At 43.8% G+C, this 17,550-nt stretch overlaps 4 protein-coding genes and 1 long non-coding RNA gene across 7 annotated transcripts; 3 read left to right on the plus strand and 2 right to left on the minus strand.

Annotated features, from left to right (window-relative positions):
- Positions 1-1,310: 1,310 nt before the first annotated feature.
- On the plus strand, positions 1,311-3,708 carry LOC121599184 (mpv17-like protein). Its single transcript, XM_041926779.1, has 5 exons — positions 1,311-1,991; positions 2,066-2,291; positions 2,375-2,463; positions 3,082-3,194; positions 3,267-3,708. Exons 2-5 carry the CDS (start codon positions 2,163-2,165, stop codon positions 3,485-3,487), a joined length of 552 nt encoding a protein of 183 aa, XP_041782713.1. The 5' UTR covers positions 1,311-1,991; positions 2,066-2,162; the 3' UTR covers positions 3,488-3,708.
- A 99-nt stretch (positions 3,709-3,807) lies between these two features.
- LOC121599186 lies at positions 3,808-6,641 on the minus strand. 2 transcript variants are annotated; one of them, XR_006005646.1, is made up of 4 exons: positions 6,412-6,639; positions 4,704-6,353; positions 4,427-4,625; positions 3,808-4,360 (listed from the first exon to the last, which is right to left on the minus strand). It is a non-coding gene; the product is annotated as an uncharacterized LOC121599186 (long non-coding RNA). The 2 variants fall into 2 exon arrangements; XR_006005645.1 differs by having other exon boundaries at positions 3,808-4,625; positions 6,412-6,641.
- Positions 6,642-6,649: 8 nt separating this feature from the next.
- On the plus strand, positions 6,650-9,458 carry LOC121599183. Its single transcript, XM_041926778.1, has 4 exons — positions 6,650-7,899; positions 7,977-8,547; positions 8,633-8,796; positions 8,891-9,458. The coding sequence occupies exons 1-4, from the start codon at positions 7,021-7,023 to the stop codon at positions 9,227-9,229; spliced, it is 1,953 nt and encodes a 650-aa protein (XP_041782712.1). The 5' UTR covers positions 6,650-7,020; the 3' UTR covers positions 9,230-9,458.
- A 63-nt stretch (positions 9,459-9,521) lies between these two features.
- Positions 9,522-13,587, minus strand: LOC121599185. The gene is made up of 5 exons (XM_041926780.1): positions 13,399-13,587; positions 13,172-13,250; positions 11,428-11,564; positions 10,762-10,821; positions 9,522-10,699 (listed from the first exon to the last, which is right to left on the minus strand). The coding sequence occupies exons 1-5, from the start codon at positions 13,448-13,450 to the stop codon at positions 10,524-10,526; spliced, it is 504 nt and encodes a 167-aa protein (XP_041782714.1). The 5' UTR covers positions 13,451-13,587; the 3' UTR covers positions 9,522-10,523.
- Positions 13,588-14,906: 1,319 nt separating this feature from the next.
- LOC121599387 (gonadal protein gdl) lies at positions 14,907-17,320 on the plus strand. 2 transcript variants are annotated; one of them, XM_041927144.1, is made up of 4 exons: positions 14,907-15,099; positions 15,169-15,329; positions 15,401-15,721; positions 16,492-17,320. In XM_041927144.1, exons 1-3 carry the CDS (start codon positions 14,939-14,941, stop codon positions 15,676-15,678), a joined length of 600 nt encoding a protein of 199 aa, XP_041783078.1. In that variant the 5' UTR covers positions 14,907-14,938; the 3' UTR covers positions 15,679-15,721; positions 16,492-17,320. The 2 variants fall into 2 exon arrangements, with proteins under 2 accessions (XP_041783078.1, XP_041783076.1); XM_041927142.1 differs by lacking the exon at positions 16,492-17,320 and having other exon boundaries at positions 15,401-16,381.
- Positions 17,321-17,550: the final 230 nt, after the last annotated feature.

The raw sequence follows: 17,550 nt of genomic DNA on the forward strand, positions 1-17,550 counted from the left end.
TTCATTACGATCTTTTACGTTCGGGTGCCATTTTCGGGGAGTTGGCAAGAAGCGACAGCCGTGCCGTCGGTACCGTGTTTTATCCGGTGCGCACCGTGTACGTGACATCAGGTTCAAAGAAACTACCGGCTATACTACCACCCTAATGGATGTAGTGCAGCAACCACTGGCATGATGTCATACCACCGACCGATTGGTGGTGAGGTAAAGCGAAAATTCCATCCCCAATATGCAGCACACAGCAAACGCCATGCTCATGGCAGAAACGTCTACATTAGACACAACCATTTCGTGGCCACGAGGCTCCTTGCGAGTGCGCATTTTGTACATCTTATAATCGCAACAATAAAATTAATATTTATCACTCGCTGTAGATTCGGTAGCCGATCGCGACCAGGAACACACTTTGTAAAGCAGGAACACCACCGCTTAACCACCGCTGCGCCACATGTCGGCTACCCGTCTATTAGCCACGTGGTTACGCACGACGCTTGCGCCCCTTGCGCAAGGCGAACGCTTGCCATCGAATGTCATCGAACGATCATCTGGCAATATCTGGCGCCATCGTTGCAGGCCAGCCGCTGCTGCGGCACAGCTATTGCCTCGCGTTCTAGCTGCGACGCTCCGTTCACCATTGTGACCCCGTGCCAAAACAAGAATACCAGTGTCTCGATGCGTGGGCCGAGGCGCTTGTTAATGTCGTTAACTGCACCGCGGCTTCCAACTCAAACACACATCGAGCAACTGCAACGTTGTTGTTGTTGTTGTTGGTTCGTGGTGCAAGCCAAACGGCACCCAGCACAATTAACAGGGCAAGCGAACGTACGAACCAACGGTTGAGCAATACGTCACCGGTAGAGTTCTATCGAACCAAAGGAATAGTTGTTTTTTCTTCTCACTACTGCTACTAAGCAAATAATTGGATATCAATTGCAATGTGCAGTTTGATCAGCCTACGAATTGGAACGTTCGATGATATTCTTACGCCATCAAATCAGTGCAAAGCTTTTGAATGCTATCGCCACCAACACCTTCGCCACGCACGTAATGGTGCGCAGAGAAAGCAACATCCAGCGAATGCATTTGCCAATTACAAGCATGTCTTTTCTCGATGGGCACGACACGTTAGGGTGCCGCCGCCGAATCAAAGCCCGAACCGTCCGCCGCCCGCGACTGTTTTCTCTTGCCGCCCGATACTATTCGGTCGATTTCAATTTAAAACGATCGTGGCGAGTTTATTAGTATCAATTGACGGTGATTACTCTCGGCCGCAACGGTCGCGTTTTGAGGGCACCAGCACCGGCGCACTGTTGTACCGTCTACCAGTCTATCGTCCGACACCACAACGATCTGTTCTCGTATGGTCGTCCGCTTCAACCAGGGGGACCTCCGGTTAGCCGTACCGTTTCATACCCAAAGGTAAGCAGCGCTAAACACGCGGCCCTACTGCGTGACAGTATCACAACAAACGGGGGAAATGTCAAACACAGCAGCTTGATGCGTGGTAGCAATATCCCAAACATGCTTGGTGCGTTCTGCGCATGAACGATATCCCCCACGAGTTGTGTATGTGTGTGTGTGTGTGTGTGGTGCTTGTGTGTAAAGTGTCTGCAGGCATGCAGCATTGATTTGCTCTACCGCTTGACAGCTCAGTAAATCGGTACGGTCACGTTAAACTCAGCTCCCAGTGAACCGGGACCAGGACACATTTTTGCTTCCGGACACCTTACGAAGCACACATACAGCTTTTCTCCAACAGGCCTATCGCCTACTTGACTACACTTCCCCAACCGAGCATGGTGAAATTGTGATACGGTAGGGTCACCAGCATCAGTCCACGCGGGCGTTACCGCCTTCTCCCGATCAAGGTTTTCCGAAACTCGAACAAAGCGAACCAAAACGTTGCCCTTTGGCCGTTGATTTTCTGCCACTGTTGCACGATCCGGTGCGTTCTGCCTGTGCCTGCGTGTGTGGGGCGGAAAAAGCGGCACGTAAGTTATTGTCTAGTTGACTAGTTGTCCTGGTGCTGATGCACGCTACTCACCTTATTGATTATCTTCACCAGAGTTCACCGAGAGCGCAGCCAGCTGGCCAGTGAGTGGTCCGTGCACTGCAGTCAGTTTGGCACGCTTTCCAAAATACAAAGCGAACGCGCTGCTGCCATGGCAACGTTTCTGCGAGCGTTCGGTCGCTTTTTCACAAAGCACCCGTTGGCGGGAAATGGACTCGTGTACGGCACGCTGTACGTTGGTGCTGAATTTTCGCAACAAACCATTACGCGAAAATTGTTGGTAAGTATTGACGGCTTCGGTTGCGTTTCGGCAAGAGAATTAGTATATAGTACTTATTTGGCCATTTGTTTGTTTACTTTTAGACTGACCCTCCGCAAGATATCGACCGCCCCACACTGGCGCGGTACGCCGTTATGGGAACGTTTATCTACTCTCCCATACTGTACAATTGGTGGGTATACGTTCGGCGTTCTACGAGTATTGGTTTATGATTTCCAATAACTAATATATGCAACAACATATGAACAAATGCACATTTTAATTGAACATTTTTTCCCCCTAACCATGTTTCATCAAATGAACTCTTTTCTTGTTTATTTTCCCATCTCACTTTCTTTCTTTCTTTCTTTTCAACATCATTCAATCTGCATGCGCCTTAATCGAATTGTTACATTCCACGGCACAGAAATAAGCGCGACACAATAGCAAATATCACACATTTCCGCCACCAGCGATGCACAATGCATCTCGTATTTCTCATTATGCCATCGCTTGCACATCATTTCCACCTAGAAGCCTGTACAGGAGAGCAAAGGGGAAGTATAGCTGAAACAATTTGCTCATCGAAGGTAATTGCTTCACGTAATTGTCGTGAAAGGGGAAAAGTCTGTATGATTTTGGTAATAAGATTGTTTACGCTGCCGGAAAGGAAATCTCGCAAAGTATCTGCATCTGCTGCTGGTATACTGAAGCATCGTTTACATATGTATAATATGTTTGTGTGTGTGAATGTGTCTTTTAAACGAATTCCCTCCGTTTTCTCTCACATATCCCACATATCCATTCTTAGGTACAAGTGGCTGGATAAAACATTTCCCGGCACCGCCAAGCGCATTATTGTGAAGAAGCTGCTGTTGGATCAGTTCATTCTTACGCCACCATTGTTGGTCATATTTTTCACCGGTACGTATGACATAGTCCAACCAACATTAGGATACCATACCAGCACCTAACCACCGCGTTTCACCCTGTCAGGAATGTCTCTTATGGAGCGACAATCATCAATCACCGAAGAGTGCCGGCAAAAGTTTTTGCCCACGTTTGCACGATCCTGCCTGTTCTGGATGCCAGCCCAAACGCTCAACTTTGTTCTAGTGCCACCGAAATTCCGCGTCGTTTACGTGGGCTCCTGTGCCTTCGCCTGGGTCAACATCCTGTGCTGGGTAAAACGCCAGAAGATGTTAAGCTCCAACTAAGCATAAGGAAAGGCACAACAACAACTCATAGAATGTCGCCAGTAAGCTTTTAGATAGGAAAATCCAAAGGCCATACATGTTTTACCAAATGAAATAGGTCGCTAGCTAGGTGAAGCGCTTGCACAGCATTGCGTTTTATACGTCTCTTACCAGTAGCATAAGCCGTTGCGAATGTACGATGTAAACATATTTATTATTGCTATCTCAATGCAATAAATGCCTCTAAACCGAAACGCCGCAACCGTTAGCATGAATTACAACCCCGGCAGACAAATGGTTCGAATCTGCTTTCGAGGTTCGATCGCTGGAGAAAAGTTATGCGCCCAGCCCATCCATTCCTTTCCACGCATAGCATTAGAGTGCGTTCGTTCTACATCAGCTAGCAAATTGTAAATAGTAAATCTCCACTCCACTAGACAGTTTTGTCCATTTTCTCAGCTGTGTTGTGCTCCTGTTTCCCATCGTTTTTCTCATTCCCTTCCTTCTCCCCGCAAACACCATCGGGCCCGCCAGAAGCCATACGCACGGCGAATAGCAACGTAGGTGGGAATGGTATACTAATATTAGCCACGATTTATAAAAATATTTCACACCATGCGCAGCTCCAACTACTCTCCTCATGATACATACCAACCACCCCCCCCTCCCTCCGCAACTGCTCACTGAATTAATACAATTCCACATAGACTGCGTGGAGTGGTAGCGGTTTACGGTTTACCGTACGCTGGCCATATCCTAAGGTGTACACGTGAGCAGCAAAGAATCGAACCTGGGGGGCTGACTGGCTGGTTGACTGGTTGACTGGTTGGCTGGCTGGCTGGCTGGCTGGCTGGCTGGGAGGTTCGACAACGCATTTCGCTGTTGTATACAAAACTGAAAAATTGATTATAAACAAATGATTTTACTCGATCGTATTTCGCTCTCATCACCTTACCTTACCGTGGACAGGGACTGCCGGAGATGGTGGCGGTGAGCTGATATAGCCGTGTAAAGTGCACACGGACATCTAAACCCTTTACTGCTCAGTGGTACATTGTGCAGCCACGCACTGCCATTGCACGTCTCGTTATTTTTGAACTTATTGTTGGCCTTTTCTTTACAGTTACCTTGAAGCAACCCATGTTTTGTTGCATTCCAGCTAGGAAATGATTTAAAAATTTGAATAAAGTGAGGAAAAACTGTGGCAGCACTGCATTTTCTTTGCACAGCACTGTACCTGTCTTCAGCATCTCAAGTCATCGCGCACTACCTTCTCGCCCTCGGAGCGCTTTCTGCGTTCATCCAACCATCCATCCATCCATTGTGTATAATAAAAAATTAAGAATAACAAAAACAACGCAGCATCCAGTCAAGCTCGATCGTTTCAAACACCACACAATATGATCGCTGTACAACAGTAGTAGTGGTGGTAGTAACAGTAGTATCGCTGCGCTAGAACGCGAATAGGGGATGCAGCAGGGCCTGGGGAGTTCTTGGGTGGTTTCGAGTAGGATGAAAATATGCACCATGCAGGGGGGGAGGGGGGAGGGGGCACACACTCAATAGTGGACAATCCGGCGCACACGCGGACAGAGGGCGGCGGTGTACGATTTATTTAACGATCCAACAGACGATGGACGCGCGTATTTAGCGCCTCGGCTCCCCGTCTCGTCGCCTACCGCCATCGTACACGCGTGGTTTATGTACACGGGTGTATTTTGTCGTAAACCAAACCGCATGGCGCAGTTTTCCTCTCCCAAAAAGAAAAAAAAAACACCCGCACGCATTTTCCACTGACCAATGGGAGCACAACTGGGGGCGAAAATAAACTCGCTCCTATCACACCAATCCCAGCCACCTTCCTCCAGGCAATGCTACAAACCATATCTTTAGGACAAGTGCAACAATCCCTTGGCTGACCATGCTGCACATTCATTGTAGGACCACACATTGAACAAAATCTGAGGAGGTAGAGGGGGATCGCTTCTTTTTTACTGTATGTTTTCAGCGATAAAGTTCGTTCGGTCTTAGCTGCGCAGAAAGACGCACCAGCTATCGAGGCTGTGCTGGTGTTCGGTGCTATACTGCAAAACAAACAACATCTAAACGACCAAAACCCCAAGCGACACGCTGCGGGTGCACAATGTAACACGTGTTTCATATTTAACCACGTTTCTTCCGCTATTTCGTCCACTTCCTGGTGCCACAGCGGGCCCTTCTGTTGGCCCGTTGTGGCACACCGCAGGATACGAACGGAGGAAAAAGGGCACATACACCGATACGCCAGCGTAAATTTTGACCGATGCGTAATTATGTGAAGCGGCCGCCTGGTTATTGTTGTGAAGTTGTGTAAGAACGAGCTTAAATGCGCTATCCAGAAAATATGTTTTCACAACAGCGAGAGGCCTAATCTTTTACGATGTGTCCTTTCCCAGGCACTGCGTAGCAGTTCCATGTTAGGGCAGGCAATAGCTCCCTATCTGCAGCAGCATTAGGCCAAAGCATAGTTTCCAAATTACTATTCAGAACGTTACCGCAGTTGATACTGGGTGCTAGGTTACATGACACACTGCTACAAGTGCGTCAGTAATACTACCTCCATTTACGGCACTTTAAATAATTGCATCACTGACATCAACGCAAACATAACTGCATTTCACCGGAACCATTTTGCGCAACACTGTTGCATACCACATAATGGTTCTGTTCGTTCTTTTGAATGGAACAAAAAGAACATAATACACAACACGCGCTAAAAAGTAATCTACATATTAACCCTAAAGGTCAACATCCATTGCGCAAATTGAATATTTTCGAGCTTATCTACAAATATGTTTTGAGGGCTTTTTTCAGCAACCAAGCAATATATCCGCCTCTTTACACGTTGCTATAAAAGAAAAATAAAGGATAGTTATTGCAGCAACTGTAGAGCACGATTTGCTTACAATTTCTACCAGATAGTGCCCAGTAATGATTGTCTCGCTGACTTCGCCGTCGCCGTTGTCACAGAATTGATAAGGATTCCTGCCACCGAGCGCGACGCGAAGCTACTGTCGTTTAGCGCTACAGCACATGTGTTCGGTTATATACCCACAAACGAACACAAAGCGACAAAATGCATTCGCAATAGCAACTGCTGGGCAGTCAGGACAGTCGCAATACCAATAATTTAATATACATCTTTCCGTGGTTCGTCAACGGAGCCGTTAAACCCTCTGCCGGTGTCTACGTGCTCGGGGCGAAAGCTATAAAAACCCTGCCGCAACATTTCGCTCAACTTACTTCGCCCGCGACGGATCCCCTGATAACACCGCTCCACCAACGACCGTGCTGTGCCAACGACGGAAACATCCTTACGCATGGTACACTAGCGTGTGCTTCGCGTCGTGTAAGTCAACAGCTGATTGCTGGAATCGGTGCTTCCGCCACTGACCTTTGCCAAGTGATCCTCGCATTTTTGTGGTTTTGTGTGTCGCGTTCCGTTGTGAGAGCGTTCGATCGATCAAGTGCAAATTCCTTTCACCAATCCTCAGTTCCTGCTATACGCCGAATCAATGGCGCTCGAAGCTACCACATTCTTCGATTGGGCCTCCAACCAGGGCGTTTCCTTCTGGGAAGTTGTGTCCCGCAACTTTACCCACCCTGGTCCCTTCGGACCGGTGCCAATATCAAACGGTGCACAATTAGTGCCGGATGAAAATCGGCTCGATCTGCTGCTATCGCCGGCGCAGTTTGGACTACTTACTGGTGTTGTTTTGTTTCTGTTTCTGCGACACAAAATAGCCCGATGGAGGGAAGAACACAGCCACCTCAAAATGACCAGCAGCGCAGACATTCGCCGGGCAGCGTACACCTTCCTAACGTTTCTCGAGTTCCTGGCGCTCGCTCCGTTCTTGTGCACGGTTCTGCTCGTATTCCAACTGTACCGTACGGTGATAGGAGCTGTGCTAAAACACCGCCATGGGAAACATTTCAAGGGCTTGCTGGACGGTGCCGATGTCGTTTGGGCAATTGAAGATCAAAACTCTCGTGGCATGATCAACATCATGGCGAACGTAGAGGAGACCGTTGCGACCTGGACAACCGGTGAGGGCTCGATGAGCGCGGAAATTCTGCTGACTTTACGCAAACGCATCTCCTCGCGACTCATGCGCAACTACCGACCGCATCCAAAGATGTTCTGGAAACGCAACGTAGAACTTGGATACTACTTTTGGTCCGACCAGTCCGAGCTTACCGTAGAAGACTACATTCGCTATATGGATACAATGCCCTTAGCTGATGGAAAACGATTCATCGAGGAACAACAGTTGCGGAGTTTGCTGAGCAAAATTAACAATCGACACCTTCCAGCAGATCACACCTCCTCGTGGGAAGTACTCGTGGGCAGGCAACCATTGCTTGATAAAGAACGCAACATTCTCCAGTATCCGGTACGTCACGCAATACCACCGCCAGCACCGGAACAATCTTCTTTAACTTCTGTTCTGTTTTGCCCTTCCTCACACAGATTCTCTTCCGTGTCCATCATTCACTAGGAGACGGAGTGGCCCTGATGCGTCTGCTTCTGGAAGCTATTGTCGACAAGGAAGTACCATCGCGCTGGAAGCACCTGTCCAAGCTAAAGGTGATGAACATCGACTACATCCTGAAAGAACAGAAAGCCTCCGATCATCACCATTTGACTATAGGCGAAACAATGCTCCAGCGCATATGGAAAAAAATTCCCTCTCTCACCGATCTAGCAACGCAACGGGACCACATTTTGCGAATCCTTTGGACCATTTACACTGCACCTGCCTTCTTTCATGATGTATCTAGACGTCAGGTCGATAACAACTGCATTCACGCTTCACAAATGGCCAACGAGAAGGTGGTCAGCTGGATACACGAGGATCATAACCGTGATACACGCTGGGTTGAGATTATCAAGCGCACTAAACGGCTTCTGCCTGGAACGCGGTTCTCGGACGTTTTCCTCACTGCACTTTCCTCCAGTTTGGAAACATTCTTTACCAGCAAAAATGGTACATCACCAAAAAATCTCACAGTCGTGCTTCCTGCAAGAATCGAGAAAGAGTGTAAGTTTACGATACTGAACCATTCATGGAATACTATTTCCACCTCACAACTTCTCACTACTAATATGTTCGTGTCTATCTGCAGCTCCTCACTTAAAGCTACACAATCGCTTTTCGGTAGCTCTGCAAACGCTACCAATTACTCCCGGTATACAGATGAACGACACCAATAGGCATTATGCACTAACGAAGCGTATTCTGGCGGTTAATAGTTATTCCGATGTATTGCGTTCTTCGTCCGACTATTTGGTACGAACATATACAATCAAACAGACAGATAGCAGATATCGTCATAACAAGATAACAATCTGCTAAATTGATACCCTTTCGATACCTTTCGCAGATTAACTATTGGATCATGTCTAAAATGACTTGTCTCTTTCCGGAGACCATACTAAGGAAGATTCTCAAAAGCGCACACAGCACGCTGGCGATCTCGAATCTACCGGGACCGCAGCAGATGCCCCGTATTCAGGGCAGAGAGCTGAAGAATCTCTGCTTTTTCATTCCCAATCTGGGCACCACTGCCGTTGGAATTACGCTTCTTACGTACGGTGGTAAGCTGCAGCTGGGTATACTAGCCGATCGTGCGGTCATTCGCACAGAAGACGAAGCCCATAGCATTCTTCGTGGAACGATCGAGGAGATTGAACGTATGGGCCAGTTATTAGATGAAGTTTGATGAACTAAAACTTGTGATTTTTAATTTTGACTGATGTGTCTCGCATTTAAAATATACTATCATTATTTTAATCAAAATGTTCAACGTATGTGTTTTGTCCGCAAGCCGTTCGGTGTTACCTAATCAAACGATGCCGGAGTGCCAGCTTTCCTGCTGTTGGAAGTTTGACCACGATTATAATCTCGTACAATTTCGACTAGATGTATCATTATATTATCTTAGGCCTGGGTATGTAACAGTTTTCCTATAAATGGTCATTTCTTTCTTAACATTCATATTCTATAAGGTTGTATCAAATATGGTGATTCTATATTTTCATATTTTTCGCCACTTGCTTAACCAACGCAATTGCATATGCAATATGCAACTAACTTGTTCAATCTATTGCAACTAGCCCACTTCAACACAATCAAGACAACCGTATTACGATAAGCAATTCAGCCTATTATTTTTCTTCAGCCTTCTGGAACCTATTATTTTCACTTTACAAACTACTCTCAGTTATCTAATATCAGCCTAAATAGTCAATATCCAATATCAGGATGAATTGTATGCGTTTGTCAAAAGATGTCCTTGTAAAACCATGAGTCTATTTTTGTTTTCTCTTTAAATCAAAGTGACCTGAACTTTCCACAAAGAAAATTAAAGTTCGGTAGAAAATAAAACTATTTCAAAACCAGCAGGTATTGATAACTGAGAGCAGCATAGGCCTATCGAACCTGTTTATTGTTCCAAAAGAGCACGTCGCGACTACACTGCCTCACTCCAAATAAAAACAACTGAATGAAGCAGCTAACCAACACGTGCTCTTGTGAATCTTGATAATTAATTGAACGTTGCTAACAAATTTTGCAGGACTGCCAGCGAAACAGTTTCCTGTTTACGTTTCGTACTCTAAACGCTAATAAATGATCATGATGCATGACAAACGTATGAATACATTTCTTCGATAGGAACTACGTAGTAAGATCTAGGACTGGGTTTCATCTGAACATTTGCGAACTAAAACATATTGCTAACAGAACGTATGACAAAGACTAACAGAACGGAATCTACCGAGAAAACAGAAGATAAACAATGATTCCAGCATATTTTTCCCCCCGATATTTGCTTCTCAATCCATCAGCAATCATCGCGTGCATCTTGACGCATACATACATTCACAATATCGCAAGCCTCTATCAAAGCTCTCGTTTCCGCGACATCTTTGCCTCAAGAGACACACGTCAATTACTAATTAGCTATTCGTTTAAACGCTTAAAATACACATGATTAGGTAAGCAGGGGAGGTAATTCACAGACTTTTGGTTATGTTGTTAAATATTCTTTTCCCCCACCATGTCTCAAGGTCGAATGGTTTGAAATCTACTAGCAGCGGATTGGGTGGTTCATTATAATACACTGTAGACGTGCTCGATGTCGACGATACAGAAGATGTACTGCTGTTAGAAGATAGCGAGCAATTCGATCCTGAAAAGCAGATCTAACCATTAGAACAAAACCGGTATGATCGTTTGTTGCATTCGTCTTACCCGTACTATCCGGTGAACCAGGTACATCGTAAGGATTATCAGCTACCACCATATTCCATGCTGAAAAATAATAACATGATGTAGGTTAGATCGCGCAACGTTAGATTCGCAACCATAGCAGCTGATGTCGGTAGCTTGCTTGCAAAACGCATAATTCGAGTTCAATGAACGAACACCTCCCATCCATCCTACCGACTAATGAATGTGCCAAACCGTGCCAAAAATAATACACTTTCACATGACCGTTGACGTAAAAGCACGAATGAAGTAACAAACAACGCGCACACGATCAAATGTGAATCACGCTAGTAGAGAGAGAACCTGTTGTTGTTTCGCTAGCTACTGAGATATTTTACTAAAAGGTCAAGGCGCGTTATGGCCCCATGTGCCTTTCAATTTCACTCTTATCACATACATTGGTGCCGTTCGCGCTGTAACATCACAGCACGAAAACCACATCATCGATTCATTCTCGTGCACAATCGAGGTACAGCACAGCACAAATGGTACAGAATTTTGGAACTTCGAACAGGATGTTCTGCCACGCAAAAGGATGGATGGATCAGATAATCTTTATTTGTTTAGGTCGTGAACCAAGCGATAACGAAATGATTATCTAAATGGTTGGGCGATTGCTTCAATAACGGCATATTATTGAATACCTACAATCATTGATGTATTTGATGAGCTCTTCATGCTGGGGACTGACATTCTGTTCATGCTGCTGCTGCTGTTGCTGCTGAGCCTTTAGATACTGTACTGCAGCGGATTTTGTGGACGCTTGAAACACAGGCCGGGGCACACTGCAACAGAAGAGAAAACGTAAATATTTAAGATACGGCTTGCAATATAGTATTTGTACAGACTCGTAGTCGCACAAAGTAACATTAAATATTTATTTCGCACTACACTTCCCCCAACGGCCCTGCGCCTCACACCCATATTGTAACAAAGCTTGTGTGAAGCTGCAATCCAATGAAATTTTTTCACAATGATGAAAAAAAAAGCTTTTCCTCTTGTTTGCATTGTTACGCTTTCTTTCCTGCTTTGTACATCACTGATTTTCAAATTATTAACATCCAACGAAAAACTACCTCGTAGATAACGGCATGCTATTTGCTCTTCCGGAATTTTACGGATAATCCGGACACAAACCCACTACTAACGATGTAAAAAAACTACATTCCGGATAATAGGACACGAAAACAAGATGTGGTTTAAAGTTTATACTTTCTCATACTTGCCAGACTAAAACCACCACGACGAAAAATAATATTTTAACCTCAAACGACAACACTTATACCAATTAAAAAAAAAAAAAAACAATCAGCATTTGAACGCGCCTCACAAGTTACTTTTTGCTTACAAGGAAGTTGTTTAAGGATGTGAAACATTCTTTGGGTGCAGTCCAATGCAACTTTGAAACGTATGTTTCATTGCAAATGATGATGATCATCATCATCTCGAGGGCACAAAGCAACCTTAGTGTAGCAATCATGATAATGGTAACAATCTTCTCGCACATGCCGCTTCTAAATGGACCACTTGAGCCGACCTTGTCAAACAAATCTTTACTTCATTTCATTTTTCTTTTCATTTTGCCCCTGCACCTTATCATTTGCTTATGCTTTCGGCGTCATAAACATCCTCTTAAGAAGTTTCCCTTAGCAACCAAACAGTAATACCTGATTGTTTTCCTATTGGAACCACCGTACAATCATACATTCATCGAGGGAAAAGAATTCATCGTTGAACCGGCATTCCGTAACTTTAAAAATAGTTCTGTCAATCATTTTCCATGCTGCCGCTTCTAAGTGTGGTTCATACATCGTTATATAAAAAAACACCACGGTCTCTGCCCTGCTCGTAAACACGTGACTGCCATACGGCTGCTGGGCACATCTTAGCAGGAGACGGAGTTGATTTTTTTTTTTTGTTTTTGTTACATTGCGCTACCAGCGACTAGTCGTTCCTGTTTCTTTTTTCTCATAAATCGTGGAACTGATTCCTGGCATTTAGTGGATTAGCTGTTTCCATAACCCGTGTTTCGATTACCACGTGTAGTTGATGTTTCACCTCTTTGCTTAATAATCAGAACGATAAGGTGTTACAGCTAACATGTGAATTGAATTAACACCTTGAAGCGTTTGGAAAACTATCCCAATAGTGCTGAAACTGATGTACTGAATGCAATTGCCTGCATGGGTTCAATTTCGAGCACCGAATAGAGCGATTTTACCCATTACATAATACTAGCTCAAAGCACGCAGTCAGAATATATTTCAGAAGTCACTCTTCGCCGTTCCAATGCAATTGTCCCGCTTACTTCCATCATACCGTTAACCGTTCCTCACCACATTGCCTGACGTTAGCGGGTTGTTATGTAAACTTTTGCGATTTCTCCACTCACCTGAATTCACTGCTAATATCACATTCTTTCCGGCCCAGGTCACGAAACAGTTCGTATTTTTCATAGTTTTGTGGTATTCCTGTGGTCACAAATGAGAATCAACATAAAATTATGTCCTGCAGATACAAAAATCACATTTTCCGTTGCTTTTCGGCACCAAATCTATTGCACAACATTGCTTCAGCTGTTTTTCGGCTAACTCCTGCACAGTTTCTCGCTAATCTTACCTCTCCGAGTTTTTGCCACCAATTTACTAGGCCCTTTCGATACCGTATACATGATTTGTACTGTCCACTTACACCACGATTCAACTCTTGTTTCAATAATTTCAATTCAAACAAATGTCCCTCCACGAAAACAACTCACTTCTTGCGACGACCGAACTTGCCCAAGTGACAATTTCAAGTGGAAATCGTGAGAGTTTCTCCCTCTCTACACGCTCCCAAAGCATTGATGCTCTGTTTGACAACCCAATTGACACACAGAAAGCGCCCGTTAACAATTCAACTGTATGACTGTCATTTTGGAAAAAAATATCAACATACATACCTAAATTCAAATGCTATTTTTTTTTATTCAAATTTGTTTGTATGGGATTTTTTAAACTAATACATAAAAACCATCTACCAAAAAGAAACAATACTTTCTTGTTAATGTGTTGCTACTGAGTGGTTGTTTTTTATTGTATTATTGCTTTGATAAACTGTGTAACAATTAAAGCCGCAGATATTTCCTTTGATTATTCGGTTGTCTAGTGTGGATGCGTTGATATTTTATTGCCGTATCTGGGGATAGTTTCACCGGTGCTCTTGGAGTACGTATGCAGTCGAACTGACTGAGTAGATGATGATCAATTTCATAGTCTTTTCTCCGCTTACTTATGGATTTCAGGAACTCCTCTTGGATGATTTCCTCTTGTTCTAAATTGTATATACTGGAGCAATTGCTGGGTTCCAATGTGTACATTAATAGACTATTGCTAGCACCGCTACTCAACACTGGTGTCGATGTAAGCAACGTCACTCGTTGACCATTTTCTCTCTCAGCATCTCGATTCATCTCAACAACGCGTGATCGCTCCAAATGTGTACTAACTTCGTCATCAACTTCTACCAACTGTTCCGCATACGAAGTAAAATACGATGGATCTGATGGACGGTCGTGCAACGATTCCATTGTTTGCCGCAGTGACCATGAAATTTTAATCACAATTGTTACAACGATCGCACTTATCCACTCTACCAACTCCATGATGTGACTGAAGCGTCCGTACTCGGTTATTTCAGAATAGTAACTGAACACATTCTCTATGGTTTGCATAGAATTAAACTTTGTAGCTCTATAGTCTTTGCTGTTATTGGGTGTGTACCATTTTCAAACTCAACCATACATAAACGATTATCACAGGTAGTTTTACAACTTTTTAATGTGAGCTAAGACGAGACGAAAAAATAATAATTGTACCCAGCACAGCCGCACTGTACCTTTACATGCAAAATACTCATTCCTAACAGCCCAAAAATATGTTGATTTAGGTAATTTAATGTAGGGTCATGTTTCTAAAGATTATTACGGGTACTAAATTTTCATCGTTTTTGTTACATCCTGTACAATATAAACTGGAGAATATTCGTATCTGGAGAATAATATCTAATGGTAAATGTGTTACATGGGTACAGACGAATACGCTTGTCCAATAAGGCTCCCACTGTGTGCTTTAACTGCTGTCATTTAAGCTAGCTTGCACTGTGCCGGTGGTTTGTAAACATGGAAAACTCGAACAGCACGGAAAATGCTGCAACAATCAAACCAGATGCAGGAATACCACCAGACACTGTTGCAGATCCGTTCAGCAATCAGGAATATCTCCAAAGAAAACTATACTTCCTTTTAGAGCATCTTAAAAAAATGCACAGCGATCTGCCAGAGTAAGTATGTTGCTTACATCGAACAATCGCACGGCTGGTGTAAAAAGGCTCCGTATTTCTCTTTTTCAGACAGTATCAAATGAGAATATCTTACGATCTATTAGCTGGCCTAGCTAACTCTTTGCTAAACGATACGATCTTTGAAATCGTAAAAGGATTGATGGAAATTCAGCATGTAACCGAGGCTCATTTGATGCAAGTGCGCGAAAAAGTCGAAAATGACCACCAGCGTACGTATGCACCAAAGTGAGTAATTGGCTCAAAGTTCTATCACAATATTTTTTTTCTATATTCGCTACAGTCGAACTGAAACAATGGGAATCGAAAATACAGGATCCTGAAGAGCTAGAGCATATTGTGGCTCTGATGAAAATCAAGCATGGAAAGAATATGAAGGAAACCGATATGAAACTAGTTCTTCATCTCGATCAGAAAGTAAAAGATCAACAATCTACTCTGGAAAAAGCAGGCGTTCCTGGATTTTACGTCACAGACAATCCAAAAGAAATCAAAATCCAGATGTATTTATTGGATTTCATTCTCCGACTTAGTCGCATTAAGTTTGAATCGAACAAATAGCATACGGATGAATTTGGATAAATACTGGCTGTTCCGGAGACAGGTAATTTTCTCAAGCTTAGCTAATACAAGAACCCAACACTAGAAAAGGCCTTTCGCCTGGATAACAATCATTACATGGTAGTGGTGAAAATCGGTTGGTTGTGTATGGGCAGTTTGTGCATGTGTGTATGAAAACATTGACGTCGGCAGCTTTATGCTACGATCTCGAACATGTGGCTGTAGGAGACGGGAATAAAGCAAGCCGCATCTTCCATAGCTACTACACTTTTTGCTTCTTTAAAAAAACTTTGCTGATTTTCGCACGCTTTATGTCATTCGTTTGAACAGCTGATACAAAATTGTAAAACTCTATACATTCAGTACATGTAAATGCTACATATGCTAAACTACAACTGCGTACGCCAGCTGATGTATAGCATAAGGTCAATGACCTATTAATACATAGGACATAAAGCAGTTTTTTGTACTTTTAAAATATGTTTTGTACAATCGTTAAAAGTACGTGATCGGTTATTTGGGCGCCTTTTTGTCTAAGAAAGCAATTATCAGCACATTTACAATCACGTTATCAAACCAAAGCAAAAGATGCTCTTCTTGTATAAAGCATCATATATGCCGCTCTTCGCAAAGACTTAATTATTTGTAAGTTATTAAACAACATAAACCTATAAAAATAAAAATCCTAGATATAAAAATAATATATCTGAGTAGTTATGCATTAATATTCAGTTTCATAGTTACACGCATCACAACCTGTATCGAAATAAAGATCTCGTTTCACCCTTTCCGAAAAACTTACTTTCACTCCAGTTCGCCCTTTGGAACTGGCTGAAATCGCGACGAGAAAAATAATTTGAATGAAATTCGCCATCCCACATCGGAAGCAAGTGCGCGCCGTTATCATCGTCACGAGCAAGGTATTGCCCCGACCGACAGCGACGGAAAGTCTTGAATCACCGCCAAGCGAAGCGAGAACGACAAGCAGCGGTTGACGCCGGCAGGGAGAGGCAGCACGAGACAAAGACGAACCACGCCGGTAATTGCCCATGCGCACGGGCTAAGCGTGGTTTGGCGGTGTGATGATCTTGAAAAAAAAAACGTCCCACTGTTTCTTTGCAACAGTAATGGACGGCTGCGAAGCGCGAGCTTTCTGAGCCGGAAAGGGAGTCACAATTCCTTTTGGGAACTGACCTCACATTGGTACCGCCAATATGCGAGACATTTTCTGCGACGCAATAAGGTTTTCTTGTGTGAATTGGCGAATGTTTCTTTTTGCTCAAATTTGATTGGCTTTGATTATCACAGAAATAGACCCATTTCATCCCCTCCTGAACTTGTCCAATGATTGCTAGTTCACGTGCACATTGAAAGCTTGTAGCACACACTTTCAAATCTCACCGCATGATAGCTCAAACACTAGCACACGGTACGCGCACACCTTCAAGTGAACCGACGGGCACATCAGCGCACAGCTGGCACCCCCGAGATAACCTCATCATCACTTATCGCTCACGAAAGTTGCAAATCATCTTATTTTTCCGTCCCATTTTTATTCATATTCATATACTTGACATTCAATTGTACAACAATCATCAAATGCCATGCGTTTCGCTATCCTAACGAGATATTATTTGATAAAATAAACCGTATGGAACTGTCCTGTAGGATAACCGGAAAACGAACAATTAACAAAATCCCATTCTGGATTTTAAATCTCATATGTACCGGTCCCGAGGGAGGTGCATCTGAAGTGTGCTAAATTGTTTCATAAAGAAAAATCATAACGCTTAGTTGGTATGACTCCGAGAAACTTAGACTCCTTTGGACCTCTTTCGTCTCTTAAACCATACTAAGGCGCACTAGCCACAA

This window comes from Anopheles merus, chromosome 3L (assembly GCF_017562075.2).
Source record: "Anopheles merus strain MAF chromosome 3L, AmerM5.1, whole genome shotgun sequence".
NCBI classification, from domain to species: domain Eukaryota; kingdom Metazoa; phylum Arthropoda; class Insecta; order Diptera; family Culicidae; genus Anopheles; species Anopheles merus.